Consider the following 27,723-nt stretch of genomic DNA (forward strand, 5'->3'; position numbering starts at 1 on the left):
CAGGGGGCGTTTCTGCTTCTTGCTGAGGTCCTGGGGCATCACTGCCTTGACCTTTGGTAAAGGATGGAGATGATGGTGAAGGTCAAGAAGACCATGCTGGCCACGCCTCCAATCAGCAGGCCCAGGACGCTGCTATGCAGCTGCAGGGCCTGACAGCGCTCCCCCGTGTAGAAGAAGGCGGGGCCCGAGACGCACCTGGGGAGACAGGACGGGGCGGGGGGGTGGGGGGGGGGTGGAGGGTGAGACCGACTCAGCAACAATGGCCTTGTTAATCGCATTTGCATTCATTAATGCTCATTTCTTGGCTTTGCTAATTGGAATTTGGTTACCGAAGGTGTTGACTCTAGGTACTAGGAATTCTGTAGCATTGTATCAGTGTATCTGCACATCTGGAATTATCTCAAAATAAAAGTTTAACAAAGAAGAAACAAAGTGGAGATCAAAAAATGCTGAGAAGGGGACTTCCCTGGTGATCCAGTGGTTAGGATTCTGCACTTTCACTGCAGAATGGGTTCTGCTTTGGGTTCGATCCCTGGTCAGAGAACTAAGATCCCACATGCCACAGGGCATGGCCAAGAAAAAAAAACTCAGTAATTAAAGAACATTTCCTTTACTATTAAAAAAAAGAAAAAATAATACAAAAATCCATGATGAATAAAAAAGTCAAAGTTTAAAGAAAAAAAGAGGTGAGAAGAAATGTTGATATTTTGAACCAATCAGACCAGCTCCCACATCTGCTACTATTCGGTCAAATGAAAGTGATGCTTCTGTCATCCCATACATCCTTTTATGAAATATTTTATACAAATAACAAGCATTATAAAAAGAATTATTAAACAGAGCAAAGTACAGATAGTCAGACCTGGATGCAGTTCCCAGCTCCAGCATTTATAGGCAAATTACTTATGTCTTTAAGTTTCAAATTTCTTATGCCCTACAGGGGGATAAGAAGGGCCTTTATGTCACAGGGTGGCTGTGAAGAATAATTTAGATCATGCATGCATACTGCTTGGGGAAGCACACGACATACAGCAAGCAGCCCCCAAATATCAGATATTTTTATTACTATTATTGAAAACATGACTATGATTATAGGACAACGAACTAATGGACAATAGAAATAATCATAATTAATAACTCATAAGAATATCTGTAGTCAGGGCAGATTTAAGCTTGGTCCTGAGTCTCGCCATGATGGAGCATGGAAGCTAAAAGCTCTGGGTCACTCTTAAGCCCTGCAGTAGAGTTCAAAATTCCAACAACATTCAAGCTGTTGTTGACGATGCCCCAGAGGAGATTCAAGACTCTTCTGCTCTGGCAGGACCCTGGCTCTGCCTGTCAATCCGGGACACAGACTCGTGGAGTCCAAGACAGCCACAGTTGACCATCTGATGCTATAGATGCTCTGAGCTGAGAACTGTGCCTTCTGGCAGGATAAGAAGACATGGGGCTCCTCTCTGCCACCCCTCACCTGTGCCCCTCCCGACCACGGGCCTACCTGCAGCTCACCATCCCCTTCACGTTCATGCAGATGCCCTCATTTTGACAAGGGTTCGGGTCACACGGGTCTCTGAAGTACTGTGGCCAATTGTGGTCCTCTAGGGGGCCTGTGTTGTCCACTGACCGCTTCTGTCGGCTATGCTGCCCCTGGTCCAGGCTGCTCGGGAGGGCTGTCTCTAGAGAGGCCTTTCTCGAATCTTCTGAGGTCTGCTGCTCCTGGCCATGGAGAACAAGGCCTTGGGGGGTCAGCCTGCTGGTTTGAACTTGAACTTCAGTCTGGTTAAGATGGGTGATATCTCGAGGAAATAGACAAAAGGACATGAGGACAATTCACTTTCACTCCTGGAGAAAGTTCCCTGGGCTGCGTCTACTGCTCTTGGACATCACCTTTAGTGACACAGGAAAGTGGCTTTGAATCCAGTAGATTTTTATAATGTCAGCTATTTGTTTATTATTTTTTATTTTTATTGATGTATACAACTGACTTAAATATTATATCAGTCTTAAGTTGTTCAACATAGTAATTTGACATTTTTATAGTTACACTCCCCATAAAGTTATTATAAATATTGACTATATTCTCTGTGTTGTACATTACGCCTTTGTAATTTATTTCATACGCAGTAGTTTGTACCTCTTAATCCCCTCCGCCTAATTTGTCCCCCCCCCACCACTCTGGTTCCCTATATCTGTGAGTCTGTTTTATTATATTCACTATATCTGTGAGTCTGTTTTATTATATTCATTCATTTGTTTCATTTTTTATATTTCACATATAAGTGAAAACACAGAATACTTGGCTTTCTCTGTCTGACTGATTTCACTAAGCATAATACTCTCCAAGTCCGTCATGTTGTCACACATGGCAAGACTTCATTCTTTTTTTGCCGTGTTTATTTTTAAAAGTAGTCCAATTATGGTTTTATCTATTTAACTTAAAAAAAAAGCAGCAGCACGTGAGCATGGATAGATTGACATTACACTGAAGTCAGTCTGAAAACTGTCACATTTGATGAATTATGAAAAAAGATGGCACTAAAATTGTAGCTTCTCCCAAGGACAGTTCAAATGAAGACAGAAGACCTTGAAAAAAGGAGTAAAACCTTGTTCCCTTAGAGCAGAACTATTTTTTAACCTAGTTGCCCCCCAGAATATCCCCACCTTTCATGAGATGCTTAAAAGTCCATGTAAAATTAGTAGAACACCCAGAACATAGGATTCAGGAAAGGAAGCAAAATACCTTCAAAGTCCACAAAAATTATAAGGTCATCATTTTTAAGGAAGCTTCTCCTTTTCAGCATGTGGTGGGAGATGACAGCACTCCAACCCCAGTCAACGCTTCTGAAACATTCACAACTGTTGTCATAGGACCCCACGACCGAGGGCCTGTCCCAGATGACGGAGCCATTTATAGCTGCAAAGTTACAGATAACAGAAAATCACATTATCGCTTTATCTTTCACTTTCCATTTGTCTTTAATGAGTATAGAGAGTTTTGTGGGATTTTTTTTTTAATTAAAGTATAATTGACTTACAATCGTATGTTAATTTCTACTGTACAGCAAAGTGATTCAGTTATACGTGTATGTATATATACATTTTTTAAACATTCTTTTCTATTATGGTTTATCATAAGATACTGAATATAGTTCTCTGTACTATACAATAGAACCCTGTTTATCCATAAGGGCTTTGTTAATCAGAAAAAAAAATGTGTTGGAAAAAATCAGGTTATTTACTTTTTCCAGGAGAATTAAAACTGAGAATTGGGAGAGGTAGGAGCAGAGAGAACCACTGCTCTGAAGGGTCATGGTCCAGTACTGAGTGACTTCCCCAATGAAGGGGAAGAGACAGCTATAGCATCTTCCTTTTAAGGCTTACGTCTCTTCTTTTGAAAAAAAAATAACTTGCCCATTTCTTTGTTATGCAGTTTTGCTTCATGGACATACTGCCAATCAGTAATTTAGGAGTCAGTGCATCAGTTCAGCACAGAGCCTCACAAATTCTGAGTATTTAACCACTGACTAGCTCAGTGAAGCAGGATCTTCCTGATTTGCTTGTAGTCTAAGGAACTGACACATAATTTGGCACATTGCGAGCCCTTACTAGATGCTCGATGGATGAATTTATGAATGTGAGAGAAGATGATATGGAAAATTTTAATTTACATAGAAAAACAAACATTACTAAAGGGGAAAGGGAGTAGTAGGGATAAATTAGGAGTTTGGGATTAGCAGCTACAAATTACTGTGTACAAGATAGATAAACAACAAAATCCTACCGGATGGCACATGGAACTATATTCAACAGCCTGTAATAAACCATCAGAGAAAAGAATATGAAAAAGAATATATGTGTATAACTGAATCACTCTGCTGTCCACCAGAAACTAACCCAGCATTGTAAATAAACTATGCATCAATTGAAGAAAAAAGAAAAATTTAACTTAATGCTCCAACACGATGATATTTTAAAAATTTATTTTAAATTAGAGGATAAATGGTTTACAGTGTCAATTGCTTTATAATGTTGTGTGGTTCCTGGTGTACAACATGAATCCGCCCTAAGTATACATATATCCCCTCCCTCCCAATCCCCCATCCCACCCCTCCAGGCCGTCTCAGAGCTCCTGGCTGAGCTCCCCGTGCTATACACCAGCTTCCCAGCAGCTATCTATTTTAGGCACGGCAGTGGATATACCAATATGTGCCCAAGGAGGAAGTGTGAGAAGAAAGTTCATTTCTCCTGTACAGATGGGAACCGTATCTGGTGGCCCTTCCAGGTGGAGGAGCAGTTCTTCCAACCACCTACCTGTAGATGTCTGGGACTTGGACGTAGTAAACACCATGCTGGAGGACATTCTCTTCCTGACATCAGCTTCCTGGTCGAGTATCGTCATGATCACCTGTCTGTTCTCCACTGGCCACTCGAGGACAGCATCATTCTCTCCACTGCACAGGTGAAAGCTGAGTCCCAAGTACCCAGAGTTCCCGGAGCTCGTTCTGCCCTGAGGGTACAAGGTCAACCCCAAACCGTAGCCCTCTGAATTGTAGAATCGAGGGCTGTGGAGTTTGTCCCCATTCACCGTGTTCTGCAGGACCTGGGAGAAATTCCGGACTGTCCAAACCCCTGTGGGGCATGGGGTTTCTGTCAGAGTGATGTCATCCAGGTAAATTCCCCCATTTGAGTTCTGGGGGTCACCTTTTGTGCCCTGGAAAAGGTAGCGAAACTTCTTTTCCTCTCTGAGTGTCACATGGGCGATTTTCCAATTGTGATCAAAATCTCCTGAGGATAGAGAATAAAATTGGTAACAACTGTGGCCAGCATTTTTGGACTTTGAGCCTGGTACTGCGGCAAGTGCTTTACATGAATGATCTCATGTAAACTTCACAAACAAACACAGCAGAGATCTGCTATAAACTTAAGAAACATTTCCAAAGTCACACATCTGATATGGGAAAACAGCTAAAAAAGAGGGAAAAAAAGACCTACTTTGATTTCTCATAAAAATCATAATTATGAATTTGTTTTCTATTATTATTTCATTCTGCAGGTTCTGGGTTTTCCCTTGGTACAATGCACCGCATGCATTAATATTAGCACTGCATGCTCCCAAAAGACATTTGATAAGCCAAAAGTCAAAAGATGGCAATTTCATATGTCCGTATTTACAATCCTTGGTAACACAGCAAATTCTTCCCTCTTAAAGGGCACCTAGCTGTCATCCCTCCATTTACTAAAGATGCTCTGTAAATTTCAGCCAGAAAAGTGAACTCCTCAAAACCATTATTTGTAGCATTTCTACTCACAGAGTGGCCTGAGTAGGGACAATTTGGGCCCCTGTTCTTCTGAGTAGCCTTTGACAAAGGAAGCCTCCTCCTTTCAAGAGCAGCAGCTTCTGGGGACTTTTCTAGTGGTTCAGTGGTTAAAACTCCATGCTTACACTACAGAGGGCATGGGTTCAATCCTTGGTTGGGGATCTAAGATCCCACATACTCGGCAGCATGGCCAAAATATTAAAAAAATATATAAGTAAAACCAACACTGACTGGTTTTGAGGACTTTCCTGGCAGTCCAACAGTTAAGATTCCACCCTTTAATCCAGAAGGCATGAGTTCCATCCCTTGTCAGAGAACTAAGATCCCACAAGCCCCATGGCACAGCCAAGAAAATTTGTTTTTAAAAAAAAGAGCAGCAACTTCTTCTGGAAGTACACAGAATGCTTCATCTGGACTCATCATTTTAACTGAGAAATTCTTTGCTGAATGAAAAAATAGAAAAACATATTTCTCCCTTTCTGTTTATGAATGAACCATCACCACAATAAAAGAATGAATGTAAGTACTTAGCTTTTATAACCCTAGATCTTGATTTTCAGTCAGATTACTCTCACATCCCCTAACTACCTTAGCATTTTATTAATATGATTTTCATGATCTTCTCATAGAAATACACAAAATATCACTTAGGAATATATAAATGATTTTTAGTGGTTAATGTATACAAACGGCTTCAGTTCAGTCACTCAGTCGTGTCTGACTCTTTGCAACCCCATGGACTGCAGTATGCCAGGCCTCCTTGTCCATTACCAACTTCCAGAGTTTACTCAAACTCATGTCCATTGAGTCGGTGATGCCATCTAACCATCTCATCCTCTGTCCTCCCATTCTCCTCCCACCTTCAATCTTTCCCAGCATCACGGTCTTTTCAAATGAATGGCTTACTTCCCACCAAATTCACAAGTAGGTTTCAAGGTACTTCAGTGTATTAAATAAAGGTATCCTTCACTTTGCTGAAACAGATGCAGAAACAACTGTGGTCCACTGTCTAACCATGTTCTTTCCCTCAGCATCAATTCCTGCTTCCTTTAACCTTCCAGTCTCCACCCTGGAATCACCAGTTTTCTCTGTCCTGGCTTTCTCCAAAGTTCCAGAGAAAATTGGATATTTACATTTCGATCATTTCCTTTCTTCCTTCCCTGACTGGCCTCTTACAGTAGTATATTTCAGCCTCACTTGAAACCGCGGCTTTTGAATTGTTAAAGCATCCCTTGAGTGGTTAAAGCATGCCAGGCATTATGCATTTGGAAGAGGAAGAAAGGAGGCCAAGGGAAAGGAGGGAGACAGAGGAGAGGAAGATTGGGAGGAGGAGGCGGAATGGAGAGCGGGAGGAGGGTGAAACGGGCGGGGGAGGGGAAGGAGGGCAAAGAGCACAGTCCTGGGTGTGAAGCCCAGTCAGTCCCCGCAGGACGCCTCCAATTACCTTGAAAGGTCTTCACCTTGACCAGCTTGCGCACGATGCCCGTACTGTCATCCCTCCTGATCCAGACGACCAGTCTGTCTGAAGGGCTGCCTGTCATTTTATAGAAAAACTGCAGGCATTGCTGCTTCCTCTTGGGGTAAAGAATCCGAGACTCCAACATGGCCGCCTCCTCCGCTGCCCCGAAGCTGGTGTTCAAGTACATGAAGTAGCCGGCGCCTGTGGGGAGAGGACCCCACAGTCCCATCTCTGCCCATCCACACCCCAGGCTTCCCTCAGCCCAGGCAAGGTGACAACAGTGAGCCCCGGCCATTATCCAAGCAACAAAGGCCGGAACTCTTCAGAGGAAATAGAAAGGTGGTTTGTCAGTAAGTACTCTATCTCCATTGACAGAATTGCTGGTGGAAGCCATAGCGCCCCACTATCTCTTTTTGATTACCTTCGTTCCCAAATTTGGGACATGTACACCTTTGATTTAAGGAAATACAGGGTTTAAGCAAAGTTTGATGGAATTTAGTGTCTATGAGATGAGTTCCATTTTCTTCAACTGTGTTGTTAAAAGATTCATTCCCAGGAAAAGAGCTGGCCTCCTAGTTATGTCAAAAATTGTGGGCTTCAAAGTTTTAAGGGTTGTATTTTACATATTCACAATGATAAGGATTCAGTTTCAACCTTTCCTAGCCAAATAACTAGGTGTAGATCACTAGTAACAAATCACCTTTCCTATGTCCAAAGAAGAGGCATTCAAAGCATGTTAGGGACCAATTGAGGGTTTCTCCTGAATGGAAAAAAGTCTTGGAAGGACATTAAAGTAGGAGGTAAAGGGTCTATATTTGTGCCAGAGGTTGGGTTCACCCAACTCAGGTATCTCAAAATTCTCTCCCCTCAAACAGGCAAGTGGCTAAACATAAACATCACTTGGAAAACCAGCTCACTTCTTCAAAGTCAAGGGCAATGAACAATTCTCACACATAAAGAAGTCATTTAAACTTACTCCAGTAGTCATGTATGGATGTGAGAGTTAGACTATAAAGAAAGCTGAGCACCGAAGAATTGATACTTTTGAACTGTGGTGTTGGAAGACTCTTGATATTCCCTTGGACTGCAAGATCTAACCAGTCCATCCTAAAGGAAATCAGTCCTGAATATTCATTGGAAGGACTGATGCTGAAGCTGAAACTCCAATCCTTTGGCCACCTGATGCGAAGAACTGACTCATTTGAAAGACCCTGATGCTGGGAAAGATTGAAGGCAGGAGGAGAAGGGGACGATGGAGGATGAGATGGTTGGATGGCATCACCAACACAATGGACATGAGTTTGAGTAAGCTCCGGGAGTTGGTGATGGACAGGGAAGCCTGGCATGCTGCAGTCCGTGGGGTCGCAAAGAGTCGGACATGACTGAGCAACTGAACCGAACAGAACTGAACTGAATACACAACTTCTTACCAAATGCTCCACTCAAAACATTTCACCAAGTAAAAAGGAAGTAAACATCTGGTACAGTTCTATGTTCTGTGACACTACAAATGCCTGCTTCATCCTGCCTCATACATGGGGCACATGCCTTCCTTATTGACTGCAAGCAATGATATTTAAATAAGCTTTCCATAAAGTTGAAATATATTGTAACGGCTTTACTATTTCATCAGGGAAAATTATATTTTCCTGTATGATCTTCTCAATACTTGATCTTAGAAGCCTGAGACTTGAGTGTTGTGAATTGCCGAGGGCTTGGGTTAAGGTAAACAAGAGCTCACAGGTCTAAGAAGGTCTCCGGGTGGTCCTTGATCAAGAATTCCACCAGATATAGTCAGAAGTATGAAGTGCAAATTCAGTAACTCAGACTGGGGAGTCAGGAGTCCTGAATTCTTGTCCTGATGCTGCCACTGACTGGGTGTGTGCACTCATCTGTCTGGGTTTCAAGTGGGAAATGGCTTCTATCCTTCAAGCTTTTTGAGTCTATGCATCTACCCAAATAATGCAGTGCTCTCTAGCGGAGGAAACCTGGTCCCATTAAGTGCCTCCTGTGGAAGAAGCATAGTGGCTGGTCAAGTTAACCTGATAAAGCTTTTCAAGATCCTTCTCTGGGTTATGGTCCATTCCTTTCCTACTAAAGTGCTAGAATAGTCAGCAGATTCTTCTCACACAGAGGTCACGTTTCTGTTTAGCTGAACTTGCACATTAACCTAGCAGCAAGCCTACAGGAGAGATTAGATTAGAGGCTACGATGGGGATTGAGAGAGAACCTCAGGTACACATCACCCTTTGACACTGGAGAGTATACGCTTAATAATCTGATGTGTGACAGAGACTTTCACCCTCTGTCATGGCGGGAGGGAGAGGGGCCATGGTTTACAGCCTCTGACAGTCCCCCTGCTGGCCTGGTATCTAGGTGATAAGCTAGATCTCTTCTGGGAAGGAACTCTAACCAACAGTCACACCGGTATGGACTAAGGGACTTGATAACAGCTCAGTCTCTAAAGGGCAATTATAATTTATTACCCCACCTGCTTGCAAATAGGGTTGACATGATTTCAATACCAAGCACATAATAAAAGGGTCTTAAGATAGAAATTTAAAAATAAATAGAACCTCCAGAGAAAAGGGGAAAATGGGAGGAAAAAGTAATAGGGAGTGAAGCGACTGGTCTGCTCTTTAAGACTCTGTATGCTTTGTCTCCTTCCATGCTCACGATGAAGTATCAATAGCTTCATGGCTTGTTATTGTTATTTAGTCACTCAGTCTTGTCCAACTCTTTGTGACCCCATGGACTGTAGCCTGCCAGGCTCCTCTGTCCATGGGATTCTCCAGGCAAGATTACTGGAGTGGGTTGCCACTTCCTTCTCCAAGCTTGATGGCTTACAAAAGCCAAAAGACTTAACAGCAGCAACAAAAACAACTTCTTGTGGTCACAATTAGGCAGATGGAGCCAGATTTTAAACCCAGGTCTCCTCTGACTTTATGGCTTTTTTTCACAGCACAGATCATGTGTAGGAACTATCTGAAGTTATGCTATTCATTATAGTGGCTACCAAACATGCATGCTGATCGATCACTTGAACGTGGTCAGTTCAAAGTGAAATGTGCTTTAAGGATAAAAGAATGCCAGATTTCAAATACTCACTATAAAAAACGGTGAAGTACCTCATTAATAGCTTCTATATAGATTACACATTGAAATGCTAAGATTTTGGGTATATTGGATTAAATTATATTATTGAAGAGACTCCTTTGTTTCTTTTTTTATGTGACTGTTAGGAAATTTTACATTACATATGTGGTTCACACTGTAGTTCTATTGGAGGGCACTGCTCTAGAGACATTACCCTAATTTACAAACTCCCATCCTTTTTTTTTTAATTAAAAAATTTTTATTGAAGTATAGTTGATTTACAGTGCCATAACAGTTTTAGGCATGCAGCACAATGATTCAGTTTTATATATATAAACTTTAGTGATTCAGTTTTATATATATATATATATCACATATACATATATATATATCATATATATATACTACAACTCTCCCTATAATTATTACAAAATAATGAGTATAGTACCATTCACTACACACTACTGTATATAAAATAAACAATCTATAAGTACAAAGTTGTATCTTATCAACCATCTGTCTGTATCAGTTTTGTTATTGCTTAAATATATCTTTCTTTTGCATGTCCAGAATCTGGATGCTTTTTATGGAGTTAATAATAAAGATATGAGAAATGTGTTTTGTCCTCATTCAGAGTTTCAGGTTTGATAACAAACATTCCGATTGAAGCAAAACCTGCGTCTGCCATTACCCCTTGAACCTGGTGAACCACCTCAGCGTAGTTCCTCGCTGCCTTTACTGACCTGTGCATTGTCCGGCCAAGGTGTGATCCGCTTGTCCAGGCTGAGCATTGTTCTCATGGACCCAGTCAGTATCATCCCTGGTACCCTGAATCATCCCACAGATGTTTGCCTTCTCAAAATCACAGTGGTCCAAAAAGGTGTGAGTTGTGGCTGCAAATGATATTTTTGTCACCTGGTTAAAAACTTGGGGCAGGTCATTTCAAATGCCTAACGTCTCAGGCTACTAAGACCTCCCTGTGTAGCAGGATCATGAAACTTTTGTTTTTATTTTATCAAATACAAATCCTACTGTCACCCATTAGATCATGGAACCTGCGAACACAGATGCAGCCCTACACACCTCACAGAGTCAAATGATAAAAATGCTTACCGTCATGCTTTGCTGTAAACGCCAACTGTGAACTCCTTTCAATTAAGAAAGAGGTACCAACTATGATGGGCCTTGCCCTTAGTAGATCTTCTCTACGTATATATTGAACAGGATTAAAGAATGTGTCTCAGAAGACTAGCAGAGCCATTTTAGACAACATCTCATCTCTGAGGATTAGATGACCCTAGGAGCCACTAAGCCCAACAAAGAATTTTGCAAGATGCAAAATACTTTCAAGCTTATAACTATCTTGAGCTGTACATGATAATGCATCCTTCAGAAGGAAGCCAAAGAAGTAGGACAATTCCAATTTCATTGGTCCAATACTCTCATTTCACAAAATGCAACCACGTAATTGATTTTCGTAACCATTCTGTGAGGTAGGTGTTGTATTTTTTTCTAAGGAGAGAGAAACTAAGTTTATGTAGTCTGTCCATTTCCCTTAATGAAATGGACAGGAAATTAGCAAATTAACACAAAGGAAAATGTATGGGAAACCTATAAGGTCAATGGGGGTATCCAGTCCTCAGACTCAGAGGTACTCACTGCAGTTGTACATTCGGTTCAGCCTTTCCAAATCAATGGCACTGAAATCCATACGCTGCCCAATGATGGAGTTAAACTCAGGGATCTTGGTGGTGATGGTAGGGACACTATCATTCTTGTTAAATGAGAGAGGCCGGTAGTGCATCAGAGACTCGTAATCATAGGGTGTGTTGAGGTCTGTGATGAAGCTGTCATCATAGGTGTTAAAGTTGTGCTGGTAACCTGTCAGGAGGGAGTCCACATGTCCTGAGTCATCATGCCATTTTCCTGCCCCACCCTCTGACTAGATACTCAAGCAGGGACCAAACAGGGGATGGGGCAGGATAATATTTCTTGGATTTAAGTATACACACACATTTAACATATTTTATAATTATATAATATATTAAAAATTTTATGTATTTATTAATATTTACTAATAATATTGCAATGTATTATGTTGTTTAGCCACTAAGTCATGTCTGACTCTTTGCAACCCCATGGACTATAGCCCACCAAGCTCCTCTGTCCATGGGATTTTGCAGGCAAGACTACTGAGGTGGGTAGCCATTTCCTTCTCCAGGAGATCTTCCCGACCCAGGGATTGAACCCACATCTTCTGCATTAGCAGATGGCTTCTTTACGACTGAAGCCCTATTACAATGTATTAGTATGCTATATAATAGTATATAAAATTACTATAATGAACATTAAAGTATATATTATATTAATAACAAATATGCACATATTTAATAGCATATAATATAAAATGCATGTTGTTAAGTGTATATTTAAATCAAAGATTCATTTTTATACATATAAATAAATATGTGTGTGTGTGTACACACAGACTTTGAGAAAGAGAAGAGAAAATATCAAAGTTGAGGCAGATATTCCTTATGGCAGAAGTAAGGAGTTTTTGAATTCAGGAAAATATTCAGGATTGATTCATCTCACTACCAGCCAAGTACCTCATCCACCAAGAGTTATACCTGGACAACTCTCCAACAAGTTATGAAAAAAAAACCGGAGGGGCAAAGAAAAAGGTTAGCAGCTAACAAGAACATCGCATCCTGTCAATCAAGGTTCACATTCTCTTGCTCCATAAAATGCCCCATGATGAGAAAAATAAAATAGGAAGAAAACAGACTTTCTTTTCAAAATAGAAATGGAAAATATTTTTTATAACATTAGCCCAAGGAAGAGAATGTGCATTGTAAAGTGAAATGCCAAAGTGAGATACCATTCAGATGTTCTTTTAATCCAGCAGCCATTAATAATTTATTGTTGTAGCTACAGGAATGGGAAGTTCACAGATTTTTTATTTTCTTCTTAGGGAGTGACTGGAAAACTGAACGAGAATGCTTAGCTCTCCCAATCATAAATTTCCACCTTCATCTCCTTTTCCCTTTTTAGCTTTCCATCCAACTGTATTTATTAATTAGAAGAAACTGTGATCACCTTTCAAAGATATCAACACAGGTACACTCAAAATTGGAGAACTTTTCCAGGTGGCCCCCAAATACTTTTGGAAAAACCTGTGAACCCCTCTGATCAAAAACTCGTTTTAAGTATAAAATGAGAATACTGATGTTTCATCCTTCCAATTCACAAGGCTTCTGTGGGGACTTAACCCGAGAGGGATCAAAGGTAAGACAGACTACAAGAGATAAATGACCCAAATAGGCAAAGAGGAAAGTCATTCCTTCTAGAGCACTTGGTCCTTCGATGGCAGTTAAGAGCTTAACATTATAAAAAGCATCAAAGTGGTGTGAGGACTAGGGTCAGGAATCCCCTGGTGACTCTCAGCAGCATCTTAGGCAAGGCACTTTCAATTCACTGGCTGTTTTCCTTAACTTTCAATATAATCATTGGATTAGAATAGATGACTTTATTCTTTATTATTCAAGGAGACTTATCAGAATGCTTGACCCAATAAATGCTTTTAATACATTTTAAAATTTAATTCAACACAGTTTTGTCATGCCTACTATTTACTGGGAGCTGTTTTAGGTGGGTGGTGGCCCCTGGCAGTGACTAGGACAAGTGTGGTCCTGCCTTCAGGGAACTCATAACCGAGGGCTTGAAGAGGAAGTGATCTTGTAAAGTAGAGATCATGGGCAAGCCTTTTATGTAAAAGGTCAGATCGAAAATACTTTTGGCTTTGCAAGCTGTATGGTATCTGTCACAACTACTCATCTCTGCTGGTATAGCTCAAAACCAACCATAGGTAATACATAAACAAACAGGAGTGGCTGTGTTTCCATAAAGCTTTGTTTACAAAAGCTAACAGATATGGTCCATGGGCTATAGTTCTGTAGTTTGTAGATTCCTGCTAAACCTCAGACGTGTTCTCCTTAATGGAAAAAAACAGATTCAGAAAACACAGTTCAGACTTCAGAAACAGAGATGGATTGGGGGAGAGAACTGTATTGCCAATAGAGTCTCTAAGGCAAGGTAAGGTGAAGTCGCTCAGTCATGTCCGACTCTTTGCGACCCCACGGACTGTAGCCCTCCGGGTGCTTCAGGACCCCCGTGCTCCTCCGTCCATGGGATTTTCCAGGCAAGAGTACTGGAGGGGGTTGCCATTTCCTTCTCCAGAGGATCTTCCCGACCCAGGGATCGAACCCAGGTCTCCCACATTGTAGGCAGACGCTTTACCATCTGAGTCACCAGGGAAGTCTCTTCTTAGTGTAAATAATAAGACTGTCATCAGCTGAAGACAAAATGCGGCAAAAGTCATAAATTACCCTGAGTTATAACACTGCCATTGCTTATGATCTTAATTGGACCGAATGTCTCGCTTGAGAAAATTTCTCCAGTGATGGCAGGCAATTGAGGCATAAGGAATTACACCTGATGAAAACATAGACTGGAGATGAGCAAACATGGTGAGTCATCCACGCTCAACCCAGAGCTGAGCACATCTGCAAACTCTCCGGGCAAATGTGCAGAATCCCTCAAGAAAGGGGATTTCCTATAGCCTTTGTTGTTGTTTACTCGCTAAGTCGTGGACTGTAGCCCACCAGGTGCTTCTATCCATTGGATTTTCTAGGCAAGAATACTGGAGTGGGTTGCCATTTCCTGCTCTAGGGGATCTTCCCAACCCAGGGATGAAACCATTGTCTCCCGCATTGTAGGCAGTTTCTTTCCCACATAAAGGGGAGAGCCTTAATGTAGCCTGCATGCATGCAGGTCATTTCAGCTGTGTCCGATTCTTTGCAACCCTATGGACTGTAGCCTGCCAGGCTCCTCTGTCCATGAGATTCTCCAAGCAAGAATACTGGAGTGGGTTGCCATGACCTCCTCCAGGGGATCTTCCCATCCAGGGATCAAATCCACGACTCCCGCATTGCATGTGGATTCTTTACCACTGAGCCACCAGGGAAGCCCTCATATAGCCTAAAACCATCTTAAAAGCACTGAGCATCATGTTCTTCAAGACTTAAAAACGAGCATATTTTCTGCTTCCTCATGTCATGTTCAGCAGAGTTAAGTATACAGAAGAGAAAGTGAGAAATTCAGGCCTCTAGCAAACACAGACAGTCTAATAACGCCCTGAGCCTCATAGTCAGAGACTTGGTTCTCTGACCTCTGACCTGCCCTCTTCTGTCCCCTCTACACAGACCGAGATATAAAGCAATTAGGCCAGGGAGACAAGCATATGTTTTTGATCTATTATTTCATACCTGGTAATGGATTAGGGTTTTTGGTTAAGTTTCAATTGAAGTTCTTACAATATTGCTTCTGTTTTATGTTTTAGTTTTTTGGCCACCAGGCATGTGGGGATCTCAGCTCCCTAACCCAGGGATCAGATCCCCGCTCCCTGCATTGGAAGGTGAAGTTCCAACCCCTGCACCGCCAGGGAAGTCCTTCGATTAGGTTTTTACAAACCACATGCTTTCTCCTCCTCCCACCTGCACTTCACCTTCATAAAATATCAGAATAGGAGGTGCCAAGAGGGACACATGGTGTAATAGAATTAGCCATCTGTACCCCCTCCTCCTGTGAGAACCACTGACGCGGCTTCCTCCCAAGGAGCTAGTTCTGGCAGAAGTCTTTTGGGGATTCACACTTTATTTTAAAGTATGGCCAGTCCTTCCAAGTCCTTAAAATTATTAGAGATGCACTACTATCCATGAACTCATATGTGAAATTGAGATCTAAATGAAACAGATAATTACAAGGCCATGATTTGCTTCAAGAAAACCATGTGTGGTCATCCCTAAGGCATTTCCAATCCATTAAGTTTTCATTATGCTATCATTGCCAAAAATAATGCTTTTCCACCTCCTGAACTAATTCCTATTTAAAAACTAGGTGTTTTCAGAAACACGGCATGGAATTTCCCCCCACCCATTGGGCAATTCTTTGATAATAATATTTTGATGTACTCAAAAGCTTTCAGCTTAGTTGTCTCAAACAAAGAAGGTAGGTAGTGTTGAAGGAAATCCAACAAAACTAAAGAACATCAGAATTGTTAGAATAACTGCATAATAACATGCGAAATAAAATTGTGTTATCCTTTACAAAGCATGGGCTGGAGGGAAAAAAAAGAGGCACTTAGAAAGGATAAATAAAAGATTTATACATTTTGGTTAATCAAAACTCCAAACTATTAGCTACAGTTAACAAAATTGGGAGTATAATTTCAGCTAAAAGAGCTTTTTTTTTCCCTAATGTAGTTGTTGTTCTGTTTTTAAACATATATTGTTGATTTGGTAGAGCACAAAAATCCTCAAGTATCTCAAGTTTATTATACAGTTTCTACTTTCCTAAAGTTACTTGAGATTTCACACCCAGAAAAAAAGGGACCCTGACATCCTCAAGGATCTAGTTCATTTTACACACTAAGACAGGAAGTAGAATTTTAGATAGAGTTTCAACAAAAACACTGAAGCAAAACAAAACCATCTGATTAACTTTTCAACCCCACATTGAGATGAACAACATTCCTCATTTCCTGAGACCCTTATCTGGGATCAATTATGATCAGATCAACTCAGCCCAGAGGAGAGGAGGTCATAGTCTGTGTTCCTCCTGGAGAAACTGAAGCTCCTGTTCACACATAGGTTTGGCCTGGTCATCCCAGGGTTGATCTGAGCAAGTGATAAAGGTAATAGCAAATTCCACCCAACCACCTTGGGTTCATACACACCTGGAAGAATTTCATCCCACCAGATATTCACATAGTCATCTCGGTCTGTCCTTGACTGTTCATGGTAAAACCCCAGAGCGTGCAAAATCTCATGTTCAATGGTGGCCTTATAGTCACATCCCTGACCAATGGAGAGGTTCTGTCCCACGTGTCGGTCACCAACCTCAGACCAGCACCTTTAGAAAGGAGATAGAAATTTTCTTCTAGAGAATTCTCAAGTGGCTGTAATTCCTAAGTTTCCAGAATACAAATTTGAAGGTTAGGTTTGATTTTAAGAAGAAGTTATTATTAGTCTTTTCGTACGCTAATGGTTCAACCTATGTGACTGGTTAAAAAAGCAGCATTTCCTGGAGGGATTATTATGTAGGCTTTACAAGTGACAGACCATTATAAAAGTGGTATCTACTCAAAGGAAAATCAAACCTAATAATGCATCAGGTAAAAAGAAGGAAAAACTGGCTATTTTCTTCACCGTCACAAACCCATGGGGCAGTCCAAAAAAAATAATGCTATTGTTTTTATACCACAAAGGTGTCTCTGAGTGGTGGCTATGGTTGATTTATACTTTCTCCTTTACATTTTAATGACTTTTCATTTTTTCTGTAATGAGAAACTATATGCTTTATGATTATGAAAAAGACCCTTATTAAAAATGCAAGTTCATCAAGTTCATATCTTGGGATTTTTCCAAATCTGCAGCATTATGACAGCACACAGCAGGCTGCCTAACTTATGTCTAAAAGGCTCCAGGCAAGAAAGACTCATAAATTCCCTCAGAAAATAGTGGACTCGGGAACTGCTGGCAGATACTCTAAATTCCTCACATGCAGGCTCTTTCCCTCTTTTTCCCAATTATTTTTGTTTTTGCTCATAAATCTGATTTTCCATCGCTATTAGCAAACCAGGAGCTGTACACAAATTGTCTCCTTACCCCCTTTAAGTTGAGGAACAAGGCTCTATACACTGACCCGTGCTCAACAAGATGAGAGATGTACCAATCATTTTAAATGCTACCAATGAAGTGTGAGTTCCTTGGTGACAATCACATTAAATTACCTGCTATTGCTTTCCCCAAATTGCTAACATCTTATATGTTCAGATGCTAATAGACTTGAATTCTACTCAAAAACGGATCTTAGTTATTTTCTAACAACTTTATTAAGGTGTAATTTACACACCATAAAATTCACCAATTTTAAGGGTACAATTCAACAATCTTTAGTAAATGTATTGAGCTGTGCAAATATCACCATGTTTGCCTTGCCTCTCGGATAATAGCATTTCATTACCAAGTCAGAATTTACTCTGCAAAATATCCACAATCCAGAGGAAGCATATATTATTTAACATTTTTAACATCCCTCTCCCAAAGAAAGGTATAAGTTGTAAAATACCATGGCATTACCACTCTGAAATTTTGACCTTATCTTTCTGGAAGAAGCCTGTTAACCTCCAGCTTCAGAGCATCAGGATCTCCAAGGGTTTGGGGTGCTTTGGGCCAGTCATTCCCTGGACCTTCTTCCCCCCTTTTTCTCTCCCTCTAACTTACATGTAAGAGACATCCCAACCACAGGCAATGAGAGTCCCCAGATTGATGGGTTGGTTTTTTTCCAAGAAAGAATTTTATTTTCAAAAAATTTTTAAATTTACTATTTGTTTATCTTTTATTGAAGTATAATGTCTTTACAATGTTAGTTTCTGCTGTAGAACACCACGAGTCAGCTATATGTTTGTATATCCCCTCCGCCTTGGACCTGCCTCTCACCCTCCCCCCGTCCCACCCATCTCCGTCACCGCGGAGCTCGGAGCTGAGCATCCCTTGTTACACAGGATGTTACCTCTCTTCCCACTCTCTATTTGTTCTTCCTTCTCCTCTGCCTCTACAGTCTTCCCTCTCCTCCATCTCTCTGACACTCGGCCCTGCTCTCCCTGAGCCTTCGATTCCCTCTGTGTTAGAGATCCTGCGTCTGCGTTCACCGTAGCATATTAGAGCTGTGTACTTATTACCCCACCGCCCCTCCTGCCAACTGCACACCTTATGAGGTCTAAGACTCTTCTCTTGAGAAGCTAAAACGAATGCTAACTTCCTTCTCTCCCTTTGTTATTCATCCATGATATACAAAATCCCCACCTTCACAACTAGACGGCCAAATCCAGGCAACGCCTAGAGGCTGTGATGGGCACCACAATGTGAAGAGAAACCTCCAGGTGGGTCTTTTTTTTTTTTCTTTTTCTTAATTTTTATTGGACTATAGCTGGAGAGGGAAATAGCAACCCACTCCAGTACTCTTGCCTAGAAAATCCCATGGACAGAGCGACTGAACTGACTGGCTGAGAACCTCCTGTATAGCACAGGAAATTCTACTGAGTGCTCTGTGGGGACCTAAATGGGAAGGAAATCCAAAAAAAGGAGGGGATATATGTGTACATATAGCCGATTCGCTTCACTGTACAGCGGAAGCTAACAGGACATTGTAAAGCAACTATGCGTGAGTGAAGTTGCTCAGTCGTGTCCGACTCTTTGCGACCCCATGAACCACAGCATGCCAGGCCTCCTTGTCCATCACCAGCTCCCAGAGTTTACTCAAACTCATGTCCACGGAGTTGGTGATGTCATCCAGCCATCTCATCCTCTGTCGGCCCCTCCGCCTCCTGCCCCCAATCCCTCCCAGCATCAGGGTCTTTTCCAATGAGTCAGCTCTTCGCATGAGGTGGCCAAAATATTGGAGTTTCAGCTTCAGCCTCTCATTAGTTACATATGTTATACATAGTATCAATACTGTATATATGTCAGTCCCAATCTTCCATTCATCCCATCCCCTCTTCCCCTCCTTGGTATCCCTGTTTGTTCTCTACGCCTGAGGTACATATAGACAATGAAATATTACTCAGCCATTAAAAAGAATGAAATTGTACCATTTGCAGAGGTGTAGATGGACCTAGAGACTTTCATACATAGTGAAGTAAATCAGAAAGAGAAAAGCAAATAATCATATAATATCACTTACATTGACAGAACTTTTCAGAGAAGTCTAGCCAACAGAGTACTAATAATTGAAAAGAGTACCATCAATAGAATGAAGCTTTAATAAACTTGATTTTTTTTTTTAAAAAAGGGCTGTAATTTAAAACATGACCTCAACCCAGAAAAGAACTGAGATGAGTCTCCCTGGTTCCTAGAGGTATCCAAACAATGCATTCTTCATAGAGCACAATAAAAATGTGATGCCACTTTAAGAAATTCACAGTGAAATATTTGATTTTGCTTTTAGTTTCTTTCCAATTTCTTTGTTTAGTCTTTAAAAGAGATCTGTCACTTTTTCTAAGTCAGAGGATGGATTTCACACTCTGTAACATTTCATACTCACCCACTAAACTCCTGAAAGATGATGTATGAGCTCTCGCCTTCATAGGGCTTGAAATCTACACAGGACTTGAGGCGGAACATTTCAAAGGCATAGAGAATGGCTCCTTTGGCATTCAGTGCTGCAGAAATCAATAAAGCTACCAGTGAGCCTTAGCTAGATCTGGGATAATATATATAACCTAGAAACATAGAAACTCATGCTGCTGTATGAAATCCACTGAAGTCCATGATAGATTTTTTGATACTCAATATAGCCCTTGGAAACTAAAACTGACAAACCATTTGTGTATACAAACACACTAAATGCTAAATACATAATATGTCTGTGTGTGTGTGTATGTGTGTATATATATATATATATCTCTGCAGAATAAGAATACACTGTGGTATGTGTAGCTGAACAAAATCATAAAATAATTTCCCCACTTTCTCCCTTTCGTTTTCCCTCATTTAAGCAAAAATTCTGAGTGCATTGCCTCAAGAGACCAACATTGCCGAGCAGAAGACAGAAGTGACTTGAGTCACTTCTGTCTTCTGGATAAACAAATTACCTTGGAGAGAAGCAGTGAGAGTGGGGTTCCTTCCCCCAATCTAAAGAGACTCTCCCTCTTGCTGGAGAAAGACAGCAGAACTGAGAGAGATTTGAGGGTTCTGAAAGCATAAGAAGTTAAGTGTCACATTTACACAGCTTCCCTGTAGGATCCCCATGAGATGACAAGGCTAGACAGGGAGTTCTGCAGACAGCCTTAGAAAAGATTTCTGTAACCCAAGTTTGGAACCAAAGCAGCAGAAACCTATGTACCTGAATCAGCAAGAGTAATAGAGGCCTGTTAGTAACCTTTGCGGATTGATGACCAAAGATCAAATGTCACTACTTTTGCTTAACCCGCACGTGTGCTTACCTTGGTATTGCATAAGACAAGGACAAGGTGGAGAAGAAAGATACACCAGAGGAAAGGAGATTGTTTCTCACTTTGTGTGTGTGTGGTTTTTAACCCCATCGTTGGTTGTAGGTCTCTAAGTTAAAAATTAAGTTAAGTTCTATAAAATTAAATTGTATTCTTGCATACTTGATTTTTGTGGATTCTCCCAAAGAGTTTATCATTCTTGGCACTTTACCATGTACTTATCTCACATTTTTCTGGCCTTTATTTAAGGAACTCCTGAGTCAGAGACTCTACATTCAGATGTCATAAAATCATATTAAGGTCATTAAAGGAAGTCATTGGAATAATCAGTAAATAAATTGTGGGAATAACACACACAACAACAGTAGGAGCATGCATTAAACCTGTTTGAAGATTTTCATGAACTTTTATGTATTCTCACTGAGTAATATCTTTAAATTGAAGACAGCTTGGTTGCCACAAAATGTAAGAAAACAGTTTGACTATAATTCAAGTCACGCTGTCTATAAGCTTATGTTGCTTTTGTTATCTTCAACCCAAATGGTGGAAACACTGAGAGTGGTGGATTTAAAAATCACATCTCATTGTTTGCAGGGCAGGAATGGAGATGCAGACGCAGAGAGTGGACATGTGGACTCTGTGAGGGGAGGGAAGGGAAGGGTTGGACAAATTGGGAGATTAGGACTAACATATATACACTACCACGTGTAAAATAGATAGCTAGTGAGAACCAACTGTATAGCACAGGGAGCTCTGTGATGACCTAGAAGGGTGGGATTGGGAGGGAAGGAGGAGGGGAAGTTCAAGAGGGAGGAGATCTATGTATTCAGTGGCAGATTCACTTAGCTGTAGAGCAGAAATTAACACAACATTGTAAAGCAATTATACTCCAATAAAGAACATAACTGAGAACAATAGCATTTTTTTCTATGTAACTTTTCTCCTGAAAAGGCGCTGGAAGCAACACTGATACAGTGATGGAAAATCTTGAAACACAATCTACATCTCCTGAGAGTGGGAGCAGCCCAGCAGCTCATTAAGATTGAGCAACACTGTCCTGACTTCCCCTCTGCTCTGGAGTCTTCCCATCCACAGAGGACGGGACTCCCAGACAGGCATCACATCATCGTGGCTGTTGAGCTGTTAGTCAGCTGCTTGAGGTCAGCCAATGTCCACACATGGCTTCTAATATTTATTTTATTTCCAACTACTCTTATTTCCAACGATGAGCAAAATCTAATTTATATTGTCCTTTTTCTTAAGAGACAGAAAAGAATAGAAAATTTTAATACCAAGGAACGAGAGTGATGAACATATGAAATATGGTCTTTTCTATTTCTCAAAAATGTGACATGTTTGTTTTGCAACAGAAAGGGAAGAAATCAGTATGCTGAAACTGATATCCTGAGAGTCACTTAAACAAAACTCTTATTTCAGGTGTACATCTTTCATTGTTTTGATGTCAAATTGTATTCCATTTTTGTACTTTGTGTTGCTCTCTTGGTCTAATTAACATGTTAGTGTGTTCTGCATTTTAAAAAGTACTATTTGACATTCTGCATCTTAGATTGGTTAAGCAGCATGAGTTTCCATGAGATAAAGACTCATCAGAGCTTAGAAACTCCTTTAGATATTGGCAGTTACTCAACTTTGAAGCTGATGACCCGGAAGAGAGAGGAGAGAGAAGAGTTCAACTCAAGGCTTCTAATACAGAACAATTAGTGTTACCCAGATTGTCGGCCAGGATGTAAGGGATGGGGAACTTCCACCTGGTGCTCGGGTCTCTCAGGCCATTTCTGGAATTCTGCAGAAACAAAAGGCAAAGCAGACTGGATGGCTGGTCTCCTTGGCTTCCTTTCCCCTTTGTAAACTCTCACATCACAATCTGTCACACTATTTAAATAGTCACGTTGTCTTCCAATTATAAAAACAATAAATGTCCATTATAGACAATATAGAAATTTCCAGAGAAATTTTTAAGACCAAATAAAGGATGCTTGCTCCTTGAAAGAAAAGCTATGACTAACCTAAACAGCATATTAAAAAGCAGAGATATTACTTTGCTGACCAAGGTCTATATAGGCAAAGTTATGGATTTTCCAGTAGTCATGTACGGATGCGAGTGTTGGACCATAAAGAAGACTGAGCACCAAAGAATTGATGCTTCCTAATGGTGGTGGTGGAGAAGATTCCTGAGAGTCCCTTGGACTGCAAGTGGGTCAAACCAGTCAGTTCGAAAGAAAACCAACCCTGAATAGTTATTGGAAGGACTGATGCTGAAGCTGAAGCTCCAGTACTTTGGTCACCTGAAGAAGAGCCTACTCATTGGAAAAAAAACCCTGAGGCAGGGAAAGATTGAAGGCAAAAGGAGAAGGGGGTGACAGAGGATGAGATGGTTGAATGGCATCACCAACTCAATGGATATGAGTTTGAGCACACTCTGGGAGATGGTGAGGGACAGGGAAGACTGGTGTACTGCAGTCCATGGGATTGCAAAGAGGCAGACATGACTCAACAATTGAACAACTATGAAAGAGACCTACATTTCCTCAAAACTGAAATAGTCACTTTCAGTATGGTGGTGGATTTCCTTCTCTCTCATTCTTCACTTCTTAGGAAAATTGGGTGGACAAAGAATTTAATAATTATAGACTCTTTCGTTTTAGTCACTAATGTTTTCATCTTTTTTTTTTTTTTAAACCGGCAATCACAGTGGAAGTCTTTGTGCATACAAATCATGGCTGAGATTCTTTCATCTCCACAGTGGTCATCCCAGGCAGGGCTGGACAGAGCAGGGCTCACTGTCCTGTCACAGCCAGTCCTGTGGGAATGTTCTGGTGTCACTGGAAGGTACTCACCTGCAAGAGGATGTCCCCTTGAAAGAGGTCCAAGCCTGCAGCTAGATGTGGATTTAAAAAGAGAAATATTTGAACAAGAATTGCTAAAACGCATCTCTTATAAAATGAGTCTTTTTCATTGTTGTCTTTAGTTATTCATCTTTATGTGGTTAAACTCTTTTTGAAACAATACAAAAATTCATTTTAATTGAACAAATGTAAATAGCTAATAAATATCATATATTGTCGCATCCACTGTTGCCATTTTTTGGGACAAGAAAACTTAGAGGGTATTTGGCTTAGTGAAATAAGTCAGATGAAGAAAGACAAGTATTCTATGTTATAACTTCCATGTGAAATCTAAAAAATAAAACAAACTAGTGAATAATAAAACACAAACATAGAGACACAGAGAACAAACTCTTTACCAGTGAAGAATGAAAAGGAGGTTGGGAAGGGCAAGAGAGGCGTAGGGGATAAAGAAGGACAAACTACTGTTTATAAAATAAATGTCACAAAGATACAGTGTACAGCATAGGAAATATATCCAGTATCTTATAATAAATATGAATGGAGTATGATCTGTAAAAATATTTGATCACTAAGTTGTACATCTGAAAGGAATATAATAGTGTAAATCAACTATACTTCAATGAAAAAAAAGAAACCTTGTCCAAGAACCTTAAAAAGTGAGAGGTGAATTAGAAGGAAACTTTTTGGTCATTGGCGTCAAAACTCTTATACTCTAGGACTCAAAATGGGACTTCTGAGATAGGAAGTGAGGTACTAGGAGGTCATTTCAAAATGAAAACTGGAAAAATGAATTCTTTATTTAAAAAAATCTTGTTATATATTTCTAGAGCCACTGAATACTCACTAGTTCTAGAAAATTCAGTCTAACCATTATTCTCTTTTCATGTTTTCATTTTTCAGAAATGCTGCAAATTCTTTTTTTTTTTTTGAACTCTTTTTTGTTGTTGTTGTTATTTTATTTTTCATTTATTTTTATTAGTTGGAGGCTAATTACTTTACATCATTGCAGTAGTTTTTGTCATACATTGAAATGAATTAGCCATGGATTTACATGTATTCCCCATCCCGGTCCCCCCACCCACCTCCCTCTCCACCCGATCCCTCTGGGTCTTCCCAGTGCACCAGGCCCGAGCACTTGTCTCATGCACCCAACCTGGGCTGGTGATCTGTTTCACCCTAGATAATATACATGTTTCGATGCTCTTCTCTTGAAACATCCCACCCTCGCCTTCTCCCAGAATCCACAAGTCTGTTCTATACATCTGAGTCTCTTTTTCTGTTTTGCATATAGCGTTATTGTTACCATCTTTCTAAATTCCATATATACGTGTTAGTATACTGTAATGGTCTTTATCTTTCTGGCTTACTTCACTCTGTACAATGGGCTCCAGTTTTATCCATCTCATTAGAACTGATTCAAATGAATTCTTTTTAATGGCTGAGTAATATTCCATGGTGTATATGTACCACAGCTTCCTCATCCATTCGTCTGCTGATGGGCATCTAGGTTGCTTCCACGTCCTGGCTATTATAAACAGTGCTGCGATGAACATTGGGGTGCATGTGTCTCTTTCAGATCTGGTTTCCTTGGTGTGTATGCCCAGAAGTGGGATTGCTGGGTCATATGGCAGTTCTATTTCCAGCTTTTTAAGAAATCTCCACACTGTTTTCCATAGTGGCTGTACTAATTTGCATTCCCACCAACAGTGTAAGAGGGTTCCCTTTTCTCCACACCCTCTCCAGCATTTATTGCTTGTAGACTTTTGGATAGCAGAAATGCTGCAAATTCTAATGAGGCAGCAGTGAATAGTTCTCTCCTAAAGTTACTCAATATCATATTCTGAAAGTTAAGAGATTTTCAGCATTTCTATCACAGAGTTTTAAATTATTTAAAGACATTAATAATGGCAGAAATTACACCCACCTAAGTTGATTTCTGAAATATCCTTCTGTTCCTCAAATTCTCCATCATATACTGTTAAAAGTGGGGAGAAAATTATTATCAGTCTTGCTGAGCAAATGAAAGTTCAGAAAACACTCTATGTATTTCAATTAGTTCTTACCATTTCCTTTAGAAAGATGGTTAATCTGAAAAGAAATAAATATTCAGAAAAAGGATAACATATACTGGAATTAATATTTCTAAATACCCTGAAGAGTAGAACCCTACTTACCGACACAGCTGCTATGTGGGCAAAAAAACAGATGAAAGAAATAATGCAAGCCAATCTCATCCAAATCATTGTTGCAAGTGAATAGATTTTAGCAACGACACCTTGTCATAAGCAAAGACACCTTGGACCTTGCTCCGGCTGTCATATTAGAAACTTTGACCCTTACATATGTTCTGTAGCGCTGAAGTTCTATATCTTTGCTGATTTGAGGACAGATACAAAGTTTCACAGAAAAGCTCAAGTTCCAAAGACTAGAGAAGTTTGAAAAAGTTTATACTGAGATGAGCATACAAAAACAAGTAACATTCCTACATACCAGGAATAACCATTCATATACATAGCATAGTGTAACAGGTGTAAGATCCATTTCATAATAGAAATAAAAGCTATCTATAAAATGATAACAAATTACTTAAATCAAATAAAAATGATTTAGAGTTATATGTAAATATAAAGTAATTATTAAAGAACATAAAGAACTATCTATACACACACATATATACTTATATTTTTATATATGTACATAAATTTATATGTATTTATTTATATATATATTTATATTTAACATATGAAATATTCATGGACAGGAAGACTCAGTATAATAAAGATGGCCATTAATTTGATATTAGTCTATAAACTCAATGTTATTTCAATAAAAATCTTTTTAACAATTTTTAATTGATGTATAGTTGATTTACAATGTTGTATTAGTTTTGGGTATACAGCACAGTGATTCAGTTATACATAAATATATGCATATACTTTAGATTCTTTTCCTGTATAGTTTATTACAAAATATTGAGTAGAGTTTCCTGTGCTGTACAGTAGGTCCTGTTGGTTCTATATTTTATATATAGTAATGTGGATATGTTAGTCTCAGCATCCTAATTTTCCCTCCTTCCCCCTTTCCCTTTTGGTAGCCATAGTTTGCTTCCTATGTCTGTGAGTCTCTTTCTGTTTTGTAAATAAGCTAAATATATCTTTTTTTTTATTCCACACATAAGTGATATCATATGATATTTGTCTTTCTCCATTTGCTTTATTTCACTTAGTATGATAATATCTGTGTCCATCCATGTGGCCCCAAACAGTATAATTTCATTCTTTGTTATGGTTGAGTAATATTCCATTGTGTATTTGTATCACATCTTCTTATCTGTTCCTCTGCTGAAAGACGTTTAGGTTGCTTTCAGCCAGATAAGATTTTATCTTTCCCTGTCTGCTTAGACTTATTTGCACAACTTACTCTAGTGGTGAACTTGGAATCAGATGGATAGAAAAATTGAATCCTACATCTACCACTGGGCATGTGTGGCATTTTGAGCATTTGCTTTCCATGTGTCAAAAAAGGAGGGGTACCTATTTAAGGGGTCTAATGTAGAGAATCAATGAGATGACCTATGTAAACCACAAGGACCATAGGAAGTACTCAGTAAACTGTAACACTTTATCCACGTACATACCTCCTGGCAAAGGACAGGCGTCCTCTGCTCAGCAGAACCTCTGGGTGGGAGCATGTCTTCAGCAGATACAGCTTCTCCCTGGTGAGTTTCTTTTTATGATCTCGATTGCAGGTGTTAATTAGTTACCAGTTATTTGCAGTCCCAGGCACTTCTTGCCCCAGGGTGTCAAGTGAGTAAGGCTGAGCCTCAAGCCTTAGGTTTGAAGGGGCCTATACCTTTGCAGTTAAAAGACAGATTATGCAATCCTTGGGGCAAGGCCCATGTTTTATTTT

At 40.1% G+C, this 27,723-nt stretch overlaps 1 protein-coding gene across 1 annotated transcript; it reads right to left on the reverse strand.

Annotated features, from left to right (window-relative positions):
* Positions 1–38: 38 nt before the first annotated feature.
* Positions 39–26,057, reverse strand: MEP1A (meprin A subunit alpha). The gene is made up of 14 exons (XM_070456935.1): positions 25,989–26,057; positions 25,878–25,902; positions 25,739–25,789; positions 23,803–23,843; positions 22,673–22,748; positions 20,038–20,155; positions 16,670–16,845; positions 11,533–11,754; positions 10,617–10,766; positions 6,763–6,978; positions 4,312–4,785; positions 2,741–2,914; positions 1,499–1,796; positions 39–195 (listed from the first exon to the last, which is right to left on the reverse strand). The coding sequence occupies exons 1-14, from the start codon at positions 26,055–26,057 to the stop codon at positions 39–41; spliced, it is 2,247 nt and encodes a 748-aa protein (XP_070313036.1).
* Positions 26,058–27,723: the final 1,666 nt, after the last annotated feature.

The sequence above is a fragment of the Odocoileus virginianus genome, chromosome 27, assembly GCF_023699985.2.
Source record: "Odocoileus virginianus isolate 20LAN1187 ecotype Illinois chromosome 27, Ovbor_1.2, whole genome shotgun sequence".
In the NCBI taxonomy this organism is placed as follows: domain Eukaryota; kingdom Metazoa; phylum Chordata; class Mammalia; order Artiodactyla; family Cervidae; genus Odocoileus; species Odocoileus virginianus.